A 17,869-nucleotide genomic window follows, 5' to 3' on the forward strand; every position below is an offset into this window, starting at 1 on the left:
CACCTCCAAATTTATTTATATGTTTTTTAAACCCAGGAATTTAAGAACAAAGTTTTAATTCCTAATTTCTTAAATTAGGAAGCTGCAGCCATAACCCCCCTGCCTGCTTCCCTTCTCTCGCCAGCTACTAAATATCGCAAAGCTCATAAATTGTGAAAGCTGGCAAATCAGAACATTGCTTAGGTTTAAGACTGGGACCTGGGGCCAGGAGGTTTCAGTCCTGTATTACCTGGAATATATTGTTACTGACAGACTCCCTGGGATTCAGTTTCTACCAGCTATGAAGTGGGATTCTCAAATTATGTCATGCCAGCCTAGTTGCCTTTGATAACATGATAAGCCGTTTGGAAAGGGAAGAACCATTAGATGTGACACAACTTGGCATGCGTCAGCCTTTTCATGCCGTTCCATGCCCTGACGAACTGAGGAAATGTGATCTGGGCAAAGCCCCCGTAGGATGGGTGGGAAATTGTTCTGAAACAGCGATTATCTTGTGGTTCCAGGTCAGAATACCACGATCTCTTGAGCGAGGGTTTCTACTCAGCATGGTGCTAGTCAGTATTTTCAGGAACACCCTGGATGTTGGAAAAGGGCGTGCTTATTAAATATAGAAAATACACTAAGAGGAGGAAGACTGGAAGACAAGCTGGCGATTCTGGATGAGTGTCACAGGGTCCTGAAACACGGGCTGTGTCTGTAATGGAAGTAGAGCTTGCAAGACAGGAGGCACTCCTTCCACTGGGCTTGGCTCTGCTAAAACCTAAGCAGGAGTGTTTAGTTTTGGGCTTAGGTATGGCTCTCCTAATGCCTTCCAGTCTTGTGAGTCAATGTTGTTGGCAGCTGCTTATTTCACAGGGATATTTAATTTATTGTGGCTTGTAAAAAGATCCTAAGAATTGAGAATAGTTACAAAATGAAGTAGGCTCCACACTGTACTTTAATCTGAGGGGCTAGTCCTCCAGTCCGCCAGCAAATGAATATTCCTTCTTCATTGTAAGCATCGTTCACCTGAACAATGTAGCCCAAACTGCAAAGATTCAGATCTTTGCAGGGAAATTTGAAAGAAACAGGAACACTTCCAAGCTATGTATATGTTAGCTATACTTGCTGCCATTACTGGATAACAAGCCTAAACCAAGAACAACCAGTCAAGAAGTCTCATTTGCTGGGACTGCCATTTCCAGAGGAACAGCACAGAGCTCTCCTGGCTGGATACTTCGGCTAGCCCTGCCTTTGGTTTGTACAAAAAAACCCCAGGAGCTGTAAGAAGTTATTCCTAGAAGCTAAGGTCAGAAGGGGTTTACTGAGGCTGCCAGCCCAGATGCCGTGTGTAGCAGGACATGCCAAATGCCCGCCTGGCACCTCTCTCCTGGGCCAGTAAATTGTTGGCGTTGCCCTGGCAGAGCCTGAGGAGGGCTGGCTGGCATGGCCCTACCTCTGTCCTGGGACCAGTCCTGGGACTGCTGGCCAGTGCAAGGCGATACTGGCCAGTGCCTGGCATGTGCAGCGTGCCCCATGCTCCCAGGAGCGCTTCCAGCAAGGCTGGGCAGTTCTTGATAGTGATAGCTGGAAATAGGCAGCTGTTGGCAGCCCGCTTCCAGGTACTGTTGTTTTGGGGAGCCCTGGGTACCGCTTCCCTTGTGTCACAGGGGGCTGAGGGGCTATGGGGAAGATGGCAAATGACACCAGCCCCTAAACACCCCCCAAACACCCCCCTGGGAATTTATCTGGAGGGTCCTGAGGGGTCCTAACCAAAAGGAGCTGTGGGCAAGACACTGTGAGGGCTCAGCTGAAATGCCTCAGTGCTTGCTGACCTGGGGATGGAGCTGCTGTGGTCTCTCATCCAGCCCTCGTCCTCGTGGGCAGATGTGTAAAAGTGTGCCTTACTTCCCTGGCCCAGCCGTGGCTGCTTTCTTGGCCAGTCTGGGGGAGACCAAGCCCTGCAGGCAGCGTAAGAAGCAGAAACACAGCAAACAACGTTTTGAAGCTCTGGGGAGAACATTATTACATTTATAGGCAAGAGGAGGAGAAGGGCTATAGTAGCCTTCAGGAAGCTAATGCCATTCCCTATATAGGGGTGATACGTGTGCAAATCCCTCCACATGCAGATGATGTCACGCTCCTAGAGTTTGCAGCTCTTACTGAGACTGCTCCAGCAGGCTTCTGCTCCGAGCATGGCACTAACAGGGCAGTTAACCCCTGCTGCCTCTGCTGTTCTGCCACAAGCTTTGAGCAAGGGGACGACATGCTCCTGTGCTGTTTAGTAGCAGACCAGGAATCTGCACCTGTCTGGGAGTGCTGAGCCTCAGCCTGGTTCACTTGCTGAATTTTGGGACCAGGCTCTGTTCTACGTTGCCTGCAAGAGAAAGCAGAGGCTGCCTCTTCAGCAACTTCATAGTGAAGCTTAAAATAATTTATTTTTTGAGAGACTTAATCCAGTCAGTGCTCACTTCCACCTGCATTCACACTGTCCATATCCTTACCTATATCCATACGCGTCCATTGCAAATGTGCTCGGGTTGGTATAGAAGGTGTTGCCTTCCAGAGCCACCTTCTGATCCCCCTGCCTGCCCTTGTTTGCTTAGGCAGCAGTAAACAGCAAAACCCCCAGCATCTTCCTAGGACATGGGTAGGCTTTTAGTCATCTTTTGTTCTTGGTTTATTATTTTAAGAAACCACTGGCTTAGGACATGCAAGAGCATGCACAGCTCAGGCTCTGCACTAACCCATCCTCACCTCCCGTTAGCATCTCTCTCCCTCAGCTCCTCAGACTTGGTGGGAGACAAGTCAAACCTTTCTCAAATTGCCTTGGTCTGGAAGTGGATGGCTTCGGAGTCGTTCAGGGCCCACGTGTGCAGCATCCTGGTGGGGCAATTCCAGCAGGAGCGGTTTCTCTGGAGCCTGAGTGTTTGCAGGCTCGGTGATCCCGGTCCAGGGCCAGTCTAGTTATCCACAGGGCTTTGCTAGAGGCGTAGGTCGCTATCGGTTGGCATCAGAAGGTGGCTGTAAATATAGTAAATAAATGAAAGAAGCAAACTCAGCTGCGGCGTAAGCAGCAAGTCCTCCTGCTGCTGTCAGGGGGCATTGCATCCGAGCCGGATTGGGCTCCTGGGGAGGCGGCGTGAGCCAGTGGGCAAAGCAACAGGGGGAGTCAGAGACCTGGCTTTGCAACCTGCCTGCCACCCACTGCCAGCATCGCCCCGGGCAGATCGCCTCTTCTCCCCTGCCCTCCCTGCCTGGGTTGCTTTTATTTCTGTATCCTGTAAGCTCCGCAGGGGAGGGGCTGCATTTTCCATCTGCAAGCGGGATAAGGATACCACTAACACCGAAATAATTGGCTGTCAGTTTGCAGAGTAGAAAAGAAAATGGTGCAGTGTAACATTTTGAAGTCCTTTTGGGTAATATAAGATCTATTGCAAAGCACTTTGGCTGCAACAACAAAGCTTATCGATTAGCCTGAAGTGTTCCAAATTGGGTCTTTCTGCCCGAGAAGTAGCAGGATGAAGAATTAAAGTACTTACACAAGAGAATATTGTACATGAGTTATTGAGTAACCATCAGCTCTACTCCAGCGCTGCTCAGTTCCTCTGGACTGTGTGCAACTTCTGAACATTTTATCTTTTTCCTTCAGCATTCGCGTGCGTGTGCCAGCTTCTGCAGCATATAAACTAGGTGCTATTTTTATTGAATCTGGCTTTAATGTAGTAGATTTTTCACACGTGTGTTGGTTTTTTTTTATTGTTGGTCTCATTCCTGAACTTTCTGGCACCTCTGAGTGTAAAGTCAGTTATGTGCACATTGCTTGGCAGATGAATTCCTATTTCTGGGAATCATTTTCCTTCTAAAATGTATTTTTGTATTAAAAATGTGATCTGTATCCATAACTGAGATATACTGTCCTAAGACTCCAGCCCAAAGATTTCTGCAGCCAGAGATCACAACAGGGGATGCAGCCCTGTAAGGAGACCTACACTTTCCAAGCTGTGAGCATTTATATGATGATCTTTTTTTACTGACCCAACCTCTGCCTCTTGGAGCAGGAAAATTCCCTTCTGATCTGGCATCAGGGAAAATCCAGCCAGAAACAGAAGGTAAGAAGTGTTGTTTCCCTTCCCAGCTAGTCTCCCTGTTAGATCAAGAGCAACCACCTATCTCACCGAACCTCCCTACTATCAGCTTTATCCCAGCTACTGCCTTGGCAGTCCTTGGTCCCCACTCCAGCATCCCCAGGCCCTGTGGGAAACGCTCAGGGAGCCAGCTGCCCACCCTTCTGAAGGTGCTGTCCCCCTTTTCTCCATCTGCGCACAAGCTGCCAGGGAAGAAGTAACCGTGGCTGTGTGTGGTTTTCTCGCCCAGGGTGACCTGGAACACATCTGCAAAGCCCTCCAAAGTAGCAGGAATGCACTCCGTTAGGACATGATTCATCCTGCATACCGCATGGGTGGCTGCTCAGGGAGAATTTTGACATTTGCATACGCTGAGACTTACCGCTTCTCAGTTGCCCTCGAACCCCTGCACTTTGTCTGGTCGAGCGTGCGGCAGCTGCGCAACAGAAACCCCCTCCCGGAGGGGATCTCCCCCAGCTGGAGCCAGCCCAGCAGCGGTGGTTCTCCCCCCAGCTGCGTCATGGGGCAGGAATGAGAGAAGCCGCTCACAGCCAGGTTGAAGGATGGCTTTAGACCCTCAGCCCCTGCTCCAAGCAAAACTGGGATGGAGCTGCTGTCCAGGGCTTGATCAGGAATTTGATATCTGCAGGGCAGGAAAATATTATCACAATCCTACTGCTCAGGCAAAAACAAAGCATGGCAAAGGGAACCACTACAAACAGGACTGAGTCACGCGTGCCGCTTCTGGGAAGGAAAAGGAGTTGGGCAACAAGGCAATTGTCTCTCTCTACCTTAGGGCTGCTCCCGGCAAACTGGATTTACTTTGGCAGCTGCAGAGCGCAAGGCAGGTCAGCCCTAGGCAGAGAAGGGAGATGGTCCCAGGGCCGGGAGGTGACTACCTGCGCTTTGCCACCGGGCCCGCTGTCAGCGGCACCGCGCAGAGCAAGCAGGATGCAGCTGCAATAGATGGGAAAGACGGAGGAACGGTGAGTAACAGTAAGGAAAGGTAATGTCTTAGTAATGATTAAAAATATAATAGGTATATACAACTGGATCTAACCATTTAAAAAAAAATATTCATCTCACAGACCTCATCTGGCTTCCTATGGCCTAAATACAATTTAGGGGGTGAAAAGGTGTTTTCCTGCTGGCATGTGTAGGCTGTTAAGTATCTCTAAAGTATATATAGCTTCATTGAGGGAAACTATTTCACCTGTACAGGTTAGTCTCCTTGAACTTACCGTCAGTCATTTTGGCATCAAAACCGTAACTAGGCAATCCTGGTACTTGGAGCACAAATCTAAAGTAATATGGCAATGTGTTTACAGCCTTTAATATCAAGGGAACCGAAATTTCAGGCTGTTCTCAGAAGTGCCAAAACCAGGCCTGATACCAAGTGCAACACTTTAAAGAAAAAATTCAGCAAATACGAATTTAGCAGATAGGAATTTACCCACCTACACAGAAACCCTGACACAGAAAGCATCCCAATGCCATGGGAGCCACCAGTAAACACTGACTAGTTCTCACTAGTAGGTGGGAATATGTTCCTATAGTATCTATCTAATTATGGTATAAATTTGGTTTCAGATACAGATGTAATAGCTAGGTTTGATATGAAACAGATTTATGGTTTTTAATTTTGTATTTTAGAAACAAAGTTAGGGTCTGAAAAAACCCACTCAAGCCAATAGAAAGTCTCATTCTAGCCTACGTAGGCTTTAGACCAATTCCCTGGTGAGCACAGGTGTTCCTAGGTGCCACCACCATCATGATGAGTCATTAAAAGCTGTTTCTAGTTTAGATTGCTTTTCTAACACAACATTCAAAGCCCTCACATGATATCCAAATAGAAGTATTTACACAAGATGTGTATAAATATAAAGTTTATTCAGTATAGTGTTTAGAAAAATAAGTTCACATCATCTCAGAATACAAATAAAACACTTAACTGTCCAGGCACAAACCCCTATTACAGTACAACAAACATACATACTTTAGATCTCTTTGGTTGGGTAATTAAGCACAGATATGTTTGATGATACACTCTGGGGCGGCATCACCTAACAGTGCAGTAAAGTCTCTGATTATTCCCTCCTCTAATGCATACATTCCGCTTAAGTTTCATATTTGTTGTAAGGCACAATAAACCCATATCACAGAAATAACTGGTTAGTTCTGGGCAAACAGTACATGCAGCAAAAGAACAATCATCCTCTGAATGTGAATCCTGAAAGTCAGAAGATTCACCCCCTCGAGTTCAGAAATTTAAGAAGCTAGTTTTAAATTATATGAAACATACAAGTAAGGTATAAAATATCCTTCAAGATAACTGCTAGGAGATACAGGAAGACTTCAGTTCTCCTTGCTTGTAAAACATCATTACTTTTGTTTCCAGAGTTATAAAATCACTATTCTTTTTTACAATTTGAGATGCTTCTTGACCACAAGCACTAGGTGATTCATGCCCCTGTGAGTCCTGCACAAGTACTTTGTATGAAACTGGAGGGATACACCTTCTCGGTTGTTCATCTGCCCTTGCTAAGAAACGTGCACAGGCACTGGAAATCTACATACGGGAAAAGCTCCTGTGCACATGGGGCCAAATTCTGCCCTGTTCAATTTAACTAAGAACAGTTACTGAGGTGGTTTTGCAGGATTTAAAGTCAGAACCTGTCAAGTTATCATTAATCTCAGATTGATGGTAGTAACAATAAAGAAGGTTCCAGCCTTACTTCTGGGTAAGGTAGCTTTCCAAATGAGTCTTCCTGAATCCACAGGTAGGGTAAAGTAGTAAATGGAAAGAGGTATATGTTTCAATAGGCTGTGACTGTTAGGTTATAACTGTCTGAGTGTCAGCCTTCTGCACTGGTTCATACTGCCACCGTGTACTGGGCCAAATCCGTCCCTGACCCAACTCCAGTGAAATGAATGGACCATATTCTCGGCTGGCGTGAAAGTCAATGGAACTGTGCTAGTTTAGCCCAGCCGAGGACCTGGCCGATACATGTCCTTGATTTATGGGGCTGAAATGTCCTTTTAGGTAACACCACAGGAATAATGCTGCGAATAGTCCAGACAGAGCATTCAATTTAATATATTTCTGGTTCTCTGCAAAACTCTGGGTGAAAGAGGCAGCCTTAATTAAAAGTAGTAAAGAACAAAGGGTTTTTTAACATCATGCTTTGTAGGAATTTGCTTAAACTTTAAGTGTATTTTTCAAAGCTGGGTCTGGGATCAGAAAAGTAGTAGAATTTGGCAATGTTTCCTGTAAGATTTCCAGTGGACTTACAAGTTACAAACATATGTGAAGCTGAAACGATCCTTTATTCTCATCTGTAACAGAGAGGGAGGGAGAAGGAATATGTATGACATACCTTCCATTTAAGGAACACAATGTGATAATAAGGACTGTGGGACTTGGACACTCACTGCCATTCATGAGTGTAAGAAATGAGCATCCACATCCCCTAAACACTGTGTAAAATCCTCAGTTTTGGAATCAGTGGAGCAATGCCTTATTTACAGCAGCCGAAGATCCGGCCCCAGATACTTTTCGGGGCTTTGTGTACTGTCTATTTAGAGCAGTTAGCCTGCTTGCTTGAGGGCCACATAATAAAAACTGACCCTTATTTTACAGTAGGATTAAAACTACTATTTAAATATCTATTTTAAAAACACTGTACCGTGCAATGAGTTTTTATATTGTGCATATGTACCTGCAGAAAACATGAGGTTATAACTACATTATCTGGAGGGAATGACACTTATTTTCAATGGGAGAAAGAAAGAGTAAAACATAATAATAAAATAAGTTACTTGATATCTGGAAGACTAGAATAGATTAATCTTACTTTGTCCCAAACCACTGCTTTTATGTACATCCTCCACTCCCACTGAGGAGCGGGAAGTCTATTAGAAGTACCAGACACTCCAAGATACGCACCACTGTAACAACATACAGAGTTTTCATGTCAACTGTGCTGCAAAGTCATGGAATTCAGAGCCTCAGTAACACAATGAATGCAAAGGAGAAAAAAATATAGAAAAAAAAGTAACAGTACTGGTGTAACACCACATTCTTTTCAGTTATGAGACCTGATCGCATCAACAACAAGAGTGCTCCGAAATACTCTGTAGTTTGCCTCCAAATACAGTCTGAGCTTCACGGGCCAAATGTTAAGGCCCAAACAACTCCTTCAGAGCCACGCACACATGCTCCATTAATACAACAACGACACAGGGTCCTTCTAATTTTCCAAAGGGTTGAACAAATGAATGCAAAGCAGATACAGCTACTGTTACTGTCATCATCATCTTGGTTTTACGGGTGAAGAAGAGGTGGGAAGCAGATTGCTCATGCTGGAGCCCAGAGATAAACAAGCAGAGTGGAGAGGAGAACTCTGGACCATCAGATTCCCTACTCATGCAGAGATCCCATGAATGTGAAGGGAAATTGTGCCAAGGGAACATACAGCTCCACATTCTGCTTGCGATAATCTCCACTTTAAAGCACTTGCCTTAGACACTCTTTTTGCTTGGGAGCACGCGGGGACAGCCAACTGCTAATGGGTTGTTTCTGTTTGCATAGCATCAGCATCTCCGTACAGCTGCAAAGCACACCCCTTGCACACTCGCTCTTCCCTTTCCCTGCAGCCCTAGAGACTCCGGCTCACAGCGTGGCCTCCAGTGCTCACCAAGAGCTCAGCTTCAACGTTCCACAGAATACCTTGCAAAACGTGCTGTATTCAATATAGTGCAAAACAATAGCAAGGATGTCTATGCCATGCTCACAGCGCACAGAAAACCCCCTTCATTCTGCGAAGGCCTTCCACAGAACCAGTTAACACCAAGACAGAAACAGACTGGGTTTTCTTTCCTTTCCATTTTTTTGTCCTTTATAAATGATCTTGTTTTGTCCTAAACACAATTCAGAGCCCAAGAAGCTTATGAAAACATTTCCCATTGCCTTCCAAAGGCTTCAGACCAGGCTCCTGATGAGGATGAATACATGCTTTCGTTACTGTATATATTCACATTAGAATAAAAAAATAACAAAACCAAACCACAACGATTAACAGCATGTAATTTTTACACATCTGCATTCTTCTTAATATTTTAAAGCTTAAGGATGTGCTTTTCCATGCTACAAAAACTCCTCTGGAGGAAAGGTAAGACGTGTTCCACCTGCCCAGAGCCCTTCTGCTTCTGCTGTCCTCAGCACAGCACAAAGGGGCGAAGGAAGAGGAGACCCAGCTGCAGCCAGGCGGAGACCCTGCCTGCTCCCACAAGCCCTTTGGGCAGCTGCAGTTCCCCCCATCAGCCTCCACACGGCTTATTCTGGAAGGATATATAAATACACGCTTAAGTGCACTCCTGGATGGGGGCCTGCTTGCCTGAACAGCAGCTGAAGCCCTCGCACACGGGCTGTGTGGCCAATGGGTTCGTGTAAACATGGGGCTCCCTTCCCTGGCCTGCCCATCCAACCTTTCCTGCTCATCTGCCTGAGGCTAAGACCTTTCCCTCAGCATGACAGCTCAGCCCATGGTCCCTCTTTGGACTCCTCCTGCCCTGTTGACATGGTGCAGAAGGACCTATCTTTGGCTCTCTGCACCGCTAGTAAATGTCACCCATGATGACCGCAAGACTTAAAAACTCTTCTTACTCGTGCAAGTAGGGGCACTGAGGTCAGCGAGTCTACTTGCAGAAGTAAGGCATCAGGATTTGGCCCTGAGGACGGATATATGCAAATCAGTGTTTTTATTCCTCCTGCCACTGTGCTTTAGTAACAAAGATAAGGCCACTAGGAAGAAAGGCACATGGAATCCTGTAAAAAATACACAAAAAGGTTCAACTAATTCGCAAATTACTAACAAAACAAACAAAAAACCCCTGAACACAAAGACAGAGGGGGTAGAGACAGGGACCTCCTGGGTTTGTGAGACTGGGAGTTCATTTTCTAGTTTCAGTGTGATTAACATTTTACTTTTACAGTCTATTGCTTGAAAAACTACAAAAAAGTAAAACCTTGTCAGAAATAACTACGTTTACTTCCTGCTCAAACAATAAAAATAAATTAAACAGCCAGAAAACGTTTTCCTTTTCAATGCATTGTGTCTAAAGTGAAAGGGAACATAAACCATAAATAAAATCCATTGTACTAATTAAAAAAAAAAAAAGTCTCCTTTATAACAACTGAAACAATATTTACATTCATACTGGAGAAAAAGCTTTTGAGTTGCATAATTAGAGTTTCAGATGATGCTTTTTCTGGTGCACTGACAAAATGCTAGCTGTAGCATTTAGAAGCCTGTACACATTTGATGCGAGATTTTTGGTTTGAAAGCAAGTCTGCTGGAAAAAAGCAAACACACCAGTAACAATATTACTTATGATTTTGTTTCATTTCTTAACCTCAAACAACATAAAAGTAGCCGGTGAGGTATCGTCTAGAGATCCTTAAAAGTTTCTCAATGCCCACGGACTAGAAGTAAACAGCAAAAATGACTGCATTGTTTCTACCTTTTCGGAGCGAGATTTTTGTTTTCTATCTAAAGTTAGGAGTGTATACTTACTGTTGAGAGTATGTTGTACTACGAAGAGTCTAGTTAAATTATCAGGGTCGTATCTCATAGCCAAATCTGTACCCATTCGCTCGGTATTTGCCCTGGCATTTTCTTTCTCCTTTAATCTGCTTAAGAGAAAACTGCATGCAAACCAAGGGTGGCAACCTAATTCCATTGCCAGAGATTCCTCTGTACATTGATTCAGACCACTTAAATGTTCTTCTGTTTTCTTTAAATGAAAAAAACACCCAAACCCCACCAAACAAAAAAACCCCAACAACCCAAAACAAACCCACTTTGGGATTGTTAGGGCCTCAACAGGAGACTTATCTATTAAAACAGAAAGCAAGAAAAAAAGTTACAAGTCTTGCATATCTTCATCCATCTGAACTGTCTGCAGTTTGGCAAGTTCTTTTTTGTCTGTTTCCAGTTCTTCACAAACTGTGTCAACCATGTTACTCATAACATACTTGGATTTTGAATCCATCATCATTAAATTGCCAGTTGACTTACTCTCAGCATTAGGTAAGAAATTCTCTTTGACATCAGGTACGGCTTGCAGAACTAACCTGTGCTCTCTGACAAAATCTTGATGTACTTGTGCAGAGGAGTGGCTGACACGGTCTCCACTTGTAGAAACTATTTCTCCAAGTGTGGGCTGTGCTGTAGAAATGGACAACAGATCTTGACTGGTAATGAGGGAACAGTTCTGAAGGGTTGCATAGTTAGTGTTGCTGATAGATATCACCGTAGAGGTACTGGTCACAGGCGACGACATGGACTGGCTCTCTGAGATACCAGAGTTCAGTTCTGCAGCATTTAAGAGAGTTGGTGGTGTGAGGGAAAAGTTATGTGAGGGCGTTACATTCACTAAGGAGGAGGCCAGGGACTGGAGTCCTCCGCTGGATATATTTTCAGAAGACATGTTTACATTTAGTTGCGTGTTCTGACTGACTGGCATCAACTGAGAAAACACAAGGCTTCTTTCCAGTCCTTCTTGCTTGACAGAGCCTACCGCCTGGCCTGAATTGGGAACTGTATAAACAACTGCACTTGGAGCAAGGGGGCTGAAGAAGACCTTTCCCTGCTGCACTGCTGAAGATTCAGTTGTAAAAGTTCCTCCATCAGACGTGCTGGGATTTACTGAAACATTACCTAGAAAACCAGAAGCAAAAGAAAGGAAAACACAGATTATAGCTGGCAAAGAGCTGTGCGGGCGTTTTGTTAAGATGTTTTGGTCTTTTTCATATCTGCAGTAATGCCACACAGAATAGTGTTGTTTGTAACAGGTGAGAGAAAATTTGGTATGAAGAAATAAAAGCCATTAATAGAAAGTGCTTCTAGAAAGGAAAAAAAAAAAAAAAAAAAAAGGAAAAGGTTCTGGTATACGAGGTATCTTTCAGACTCTCATTAAGGGGCAAACAGTCCCCAGTCATGTGATTAAAATGAACGTGCTTTGGCCTTCGCTAGTTGCCACCACTCAATTTCTAAGAATAGAAGCATGAAAAGCTATTAAAGATAGTTCAGTGACAGACTACAGCTTGTGTGTGGGAACTGGAGACACGTCACATGAAATCCACTACTGGATTTCTGCTGGGCAGAATCTACTGAAGTCAACTGAAGTCAACCTGCAAAAAAACCACCAAAACCCAGTAACTTCTATTGGGTTAACTAGGTAGTCTGTCCATCAAGCCCTCAGATGTAACGTCTTTCACCTTGCTTTATTGTGTGTTTCTAAAAACCTAACCCTACCACATCTACCACGCCACGAAAATTCACCCAGCGACTGCCTACCCTCACTGAAAGCCATGGCACTGCTCATGTGATGATGTAGCTAGCCAAAGCAGGAAGAGGCAGCCAGAGGTGACCCGAAGTTGGTTTTACTGGACATGCCATGAAAGTTACACCTCTCTTTCTCAAAAGCAGTTTAATCGTTATTTTAAGAAGCTACAGTTGGAGACACCTGAATTTTTTACAACCGCATTGAAAAAGCGTTTCTCACCTGGGGAGTATATTAACTCCCTATTAATTTCTGTTGATCAATGATGATTTTTTAGAAGATCTTACTCATATGTATAAGCTAGAAGAATAAAGCAAGACAACTTGAAGTTACCTGGCAGTAAGATATAATTTACTGTACTGTAGCTTGCTTAAAATAGCCTGCAGCACACCACTTGGAATAGACAGCCAGCTATCCATCCATCTCATGTTAAGAAAAAGAAATCAAAGCAGCAAGTACAGATCCTGACTTCTTACTGCACCAGGCTAGACACACAGTGGATCACTCTCCAGTGGGCATTGGCGTTTTTAACAATGGGAAACATGTTCAGAGAAGAGCTTATTATTAATCCTAAGACTTTCAAATACAACAGTCCCACACTAGTTAAGGGACAGAACTTCCTCACCTTTCCTGGCTGTCCATTTATGCCTTGGAGCACACGGATTAAATGGCTTTTATAATTACAGGTCGTATTCAGACCAAATGTCTTCTCTTTTTCATCTTGTTTAAACTATGCACAAATAAATTCCAGTGACTGCGAGTGCCGCATTTTAGGATCTTTTAATTATGCATCCATTTAAAATGTATTTGTACAGCTTCAGTGTTCCTCCCTGTCTTACAGCAAGAATAACTCACATAAGCTAACATGAGCACAATTTGATTTTCATTATAATACTCACAGCTCCTGAAACTAGGGATTCGTTCCAGTTTCATCATTTTCATAACCAAAGATACAGTGGCTAATGAGCAACAAAGCTGTTGGGTTGTGCTTTATAACTGACCTGCTTCAAAACAAGGATCCAGAACTAGGCTTGTGCTCCCCAGGGATTCTTCCTGGCTGGCTGCAAGTTTCAGTCTATGGTATGTTAAGACAAACTCCAAAGCAAGCTTGGGGAGGAGCCTGCGCACTTGGCACGTGAACCTGCCATGACGTATTTCCCTTGGACCGAGGGCAGTTTTATCCAAATACCCTCGCGTTTTCTATCTACAAGCTATTGCACATTTCTATTGTTTCCCTGCAGTTTAGCCTTTCTTAATTATAAGACAGAAAATGTAAGAGTGTAACTGCTTGGTCTTGTTGTGTCTATAGTCACTTAAAATTTATTTTTATGAAATGCTTTGGTTAAAAAAACCCAAAAAACAAAACAACCACCACAAGAACAACAGTAACAATTTCCAGCTGCTGCAATTTTCATCTTTATGAACCTTCTCATTAAAAGAATTCAATGGCAAATGGGGGATATTCTGAATTACTGAAACGTGTAAAGTTTACAGATATTTGTGAAGGCTGGTATCACAGACCTCTTGACAACAGTGTGAGATGAAAGGGCTGTAAATTACCAGACCTCCTTCTCTGCTCTTAGTAGAGGAGCTCAGCCTCGTGTAACAGTCTGCCCATGAGCATAACACACAATAAAGGCAAGCAAAAGGTACTGTTTTAGGTACTGCGCGTGGCTGTGGCTGAGATACATTCCCAGTACCTTGGAGGAAAAAAGACCACAGCTTTTAAAACGCTATGTGTGCCTGATTCCAACGTTTTCTCATACCTCTTGCTGTAAGACAAAACTCTTACCTTGTGAAGCTGCCACAGAAACAGGAGGCAGCTGCAGAGAAGAAAAACCGATGCTTCCGTTCAGCAGCTGGCCATTTGTTCCTGAATTGGGGATCTGGACAATGCCATATTGGTTTATTTGGACAGGAGCAGTAAAAGTAACTACGGAGCCTCCATCTTGGGAAGCAGCAGTTTGTATGCTTTCCCTTTTCACCTCTGAGCTTGGTATCAATCCTGGAAAGGAGACCGGGATGTTGCTGGGGCTGAAGGTGGCTGCTGCCGCATTGGGGACCGAAGCCTGAAGGAGTTTGAAGTCCTTGACATCATCTGATGAAGACGACAGTATGTCAGTAATGGACACCCCATTGCTTACAACGCTCGACGTGGTTTTGGGCGAATTTAAGGTAACCGTCTGCGAAGCCCCCACGCTGAGTCCGTTGAGAATGACACCGTTGGGTCCCTGAAGAAAAGAGCTACCATTGAGAAAGACAGGAGAGGTACTGGCAGGCACGAGGTTTCCATTCAACAAGACGCCAGATGAGCTCAAGGCTATTTTAGTGTTTCCGAGCTGCTGCATGTAGACGGGCTCCATGTGGCTGGGAAGGCTGAGGCTGGTAACGCCATCGGATGAGCTGGAGAGCGGATGGGGAGATAAATCCTCCTGCCCCTTACTGGATTCATCTTCCGTGCTAGGGTTGCCGTCAGACTCGCTATGGGAAAAGACGGAGATGACACTGCATTACCACAGCCTGCCAGCAAGCCCTGCACCCAGGGGGGCTCCTTGCTCCCAGGCACTTTGGGAGAGTTTTCCCGAACGATTTTTCTCCAGCGTTTTGCCTTTGCAAGGCACTTTAAAGGAATTTAAAGTCAAGGGGGATGTTTCTTAGAAAAGGGCACATCAAACGCTGGCCGAGGAGGAACTTTAAAGACAGGGTGATAGACTTGTAACCCCCCCACCCCCCGCCCCGGCCAGCCCCGCCGTGCGGGCGAGCCGGCTGCTGGGCCCCCCCGCCGGCCTGGGGTGCCCACACGTGCGGGCCCGGCTGCAGCCATTTGGTAACTCGCTGGGCAGCAGCTGCGGGAGGCGAGAGCGGGCCGGGAAGCGCCGCCCGACCCTCCCGGCTTCAGCCCGCCGCCCCCGCCGGGCCGCCCCCGGGCCCCCGGCCGCGGGAAGGGGGGAGGCCCCGCAGGGGGCCCGGCCCGCGCTGCCCCCAGGTGCCGCCGGCGGCACCTCGGGAGGGGGTGGGGGGCGGCCTTTGTGCGGCGCCCCGCGGGGCCGCCCCGGCCCCGCCGAGCCCCTCCGCCCCGGCCCCGCCGGGCTTTTTTTGCTGACTGGTCCGCCCTCGACTGCATTTTTCGGTCGCTCCCTCCCTCCCCCCTCGCCCTTTGATGTGTCCCGCGGAGAGGGGGCCGCGGCGGCACAATCGCGCCCTTGGTTGAGAAATGCCTTGGGGCCCTCCGCCGGCCGCCGCTTTTTTCCCTCCTTTCCTCTCCTCTCCCTTCCTCCCCCTCTCCCCGCTCTTTCTCCCCCCCCCCCCGCCTCTCCCCTCCCTTCCCGTCCCTGCCCCGGAGGAAGGCGGGGGGCGGGAGCAGGGAGGTCACCTCCACCTGCCCGCCTCGCGGCGCCGAGCCCCCGCCGCGGCCCCTCCGCCCGCGGGGAGGGAGGGAGGGAGGGAGGGAGCACGGCGCGGGGGGGTGCCGAGGCAGAGCCCCCGGGCCGGGCGCGGGCGGAGCGCGGCCGGGCTGGGGAGGCTCTCCCACCCCGCGGGGAGCGGCCGGCCGCGGGGCTGGAGGCGGAGGCCTGCGGCGGGCCGGGTCAGGCGGTGCGGCCGCTGAGGCCCGGCGCGGCCGGCCCCGCTCCCCCGCTGAAACCCGAGCCCGGCCCGCTCCCGAGTCAGGTTTCAAAACAGAGCGAGCGGCGGGACCCCACACCCCCGCGCGTCCTCCGGCCGCCGTCAATGATTAACTCTGTCAGGCGCGACAATTAAATAAAAACAAGGCGGGGAAGCGACCCCCCCCCCGCCGCCCTTCCCTTCGCCGCCGCGCCGCCCGGCGGGTCACTCGGCCCGGGGAAGGGGTGGCGGCGCGGGCCGGGCGCGGCGGGAGCGCGGGGCGGCGGCGGGGCCCGGAGAAGTTTCCCCGCGCTGCCGCCGCGGCGCGGCTCCCTCCCATGCCTGCGTGCCCGGGCCGGGTGGGTGTGTTGGGAGCGAGGGAGCGGGGAGGGGGAAGGAGGGGAGGACGAGGCGCACCGAAGGTAAGCGCCATGTTTGCAAGGGAAGAAAGAGCCGGGAGAGGGAAGGCAGGCAGGCGGGAGAGGGGGCGGGGAGGAAAGTTTGCCCTCACCTTTTGGACTGGGTCTCCGAAGGGTTGCGGTCCCGCTGCCGGCGGTTTTTGAACCAGTTGCTGACCTGGGTGAGGGACAGCCCGGTGATCTTGGCCAGGTTGCGCTTTTCGGCCGGCGAGGGGTACCGGTTCTGCTTGTAGAGCTCCTTCAGCGCGTTGCGGGACTTTTCCTTGAAGCAGTAGACCGTCTCCTCGCCGTCCCAGATCGTCCTGGGCAGCGGGTATTTCCTCCGCAGCCTGTACTTGTCCACCGCCCCCAGGGGTCTGCCCCGGGCTCGCTCCGCCTCGGTGTAGCGAGCCTTGTACCAGAGCTCCTGCAGGAGCGGGTGGTTGGAGGAGTCGAAGTTGTGGCTCTCCAGGATGCTGTAGAGCTCGGCGTAGATGCCCTGGTGGAAAGCCACCAGCGCCCGGGCTTTCATAAGGCTCTCGTTGCCACGTAGCAGATCGCTCGGGGGCAAAGACCACAGGAACCTGGCCAGGCGGTCCAGGTTCCCACCTTGCTGCAGCGCCTCGCACACGCAGGCGACGTGGTCCGGGGAGAAAGCCAGGGGGGTCTGCGAGGAAGAGGAGGAGGAGGAAGAAGAAGAAGAGGAGGAGGGAGACGAGGCAGCGTGGTGATTCCTGGCCAGAAGTTCCGTGTGGAGCAGTACCTGGTCCGCGGCTCCCTCCTCCCCGGCGGCGGCGGAGCCTGCGTGCTCCATGGGGAACGGGGCAGCGGCGGGAGGGGGCGGCGGCGCGGGGTTCAGGGCTCCCGCCGCGGCCCCGTCGGGGGGCACCTTGCTGGCTTCAGAGAGGATTTCCATCACATTTTCCTGCTTGATCTCCACCGCGCTCGTAATCTCGTCCGTGGGGGAGGCAGAAGACATGTTTCGGTTTGTTTTCTTTTTTTTTTTCTTTTTCTTTTTTTTTCCCCCCTTCCCCCCGTCCCCTTCTCCTCCTCTCCCCCCTTCCTATCTCTCTGGAAAGTCCACTCCTCCTCCTCCTCCTGCTCTCGGCCGGCTCTAGCCGATCAGGTTTCCTCCCGGCCACGCAATAACCATTAAAGATAGCTGCTATAGCAAAGTAGTGTAAACGGGCTCCTCTCCGCGGCTCCCCCCAACGTGACTCCCAGCCCCGCTGCAATACTATATGGCACCGCAGCCTGCTGGCCCGGCCGCGCCCGCCCATTGGCTGCGCCGCGCCGGGGGGGCGGGGGCTCCCGCGTCTCCAGGGCAACCGTCAATCAAGCGGCCCCGCTCCTCTCCTCTGCCCCCCACCCCGCTCCCTCCCCACCTCCACCTGGAGCGCGGCGCCCCACCACAGG

At 48.6% G+C, this 17,869-nt stretch overlaps 2 protein-coding genes across 2 annotated transcripts in view; one reads left to right on the forward strand and one right to left on the reverse strand.

Moving 5' to 3' along the window:
• Positions 1–5,975: 5,975 nt before the first annotated feature.
• On the reverse strand, positions 5,976–17,437 carry LOC101923486 (homeobox protein SIX4). The gene is made up of 3 exons (XM_005241804.4): positions 16,567–17,437; positions 14,245–14,933; positions 5,976–11,827 (listed from the first exon to the last, which is right to left on the reverse strand). The coding sequence occupies exons 1-3, from the start codon at positions 17,430–17,432 to the stop codon at positions 11,031–11,033; spliced, it is 2,352 nt and encodes a 783-aa protein (XP_005241861.1). The 5' UTR covers positions 17,433–17,437; the 3' UTR covers positions 5,976–11,030.
• Positions 17,363–17,869, forward strand: part of MNAT1 (MNAT1 component of CDK activating kinase) — a 124,703-nt gene continuing 124,196 nt past the window's right edge. The window contains exon 1 of the mRNA XM_027793060.2: positions 17,363–17,438. Coding sequence (XP_027648861.1) covers positions 17,431–17,438 — 8 coding nt within the window. The 5' untranslated portion in view covers positions 17,363–17,430. The remainder of the gene's footprint in view (positions 17,439–17,869) is intronic.

The sequence above is a fragment of the Falco peregrinus genome, chromosome 1 (assembly GCF_023634155.1).
Source record: "Falco peregrinus isolate bFalPer1 chromosome 1, bFalPer1.pri, whole genome shotgun sequence".
Classification (NCBI taxonomy): domain Eukaryota; kingdom Metazoa; phylum Chordata; class Aves; order Falconiformes; family Falconidae; genus Falco; species Falco peregrinus.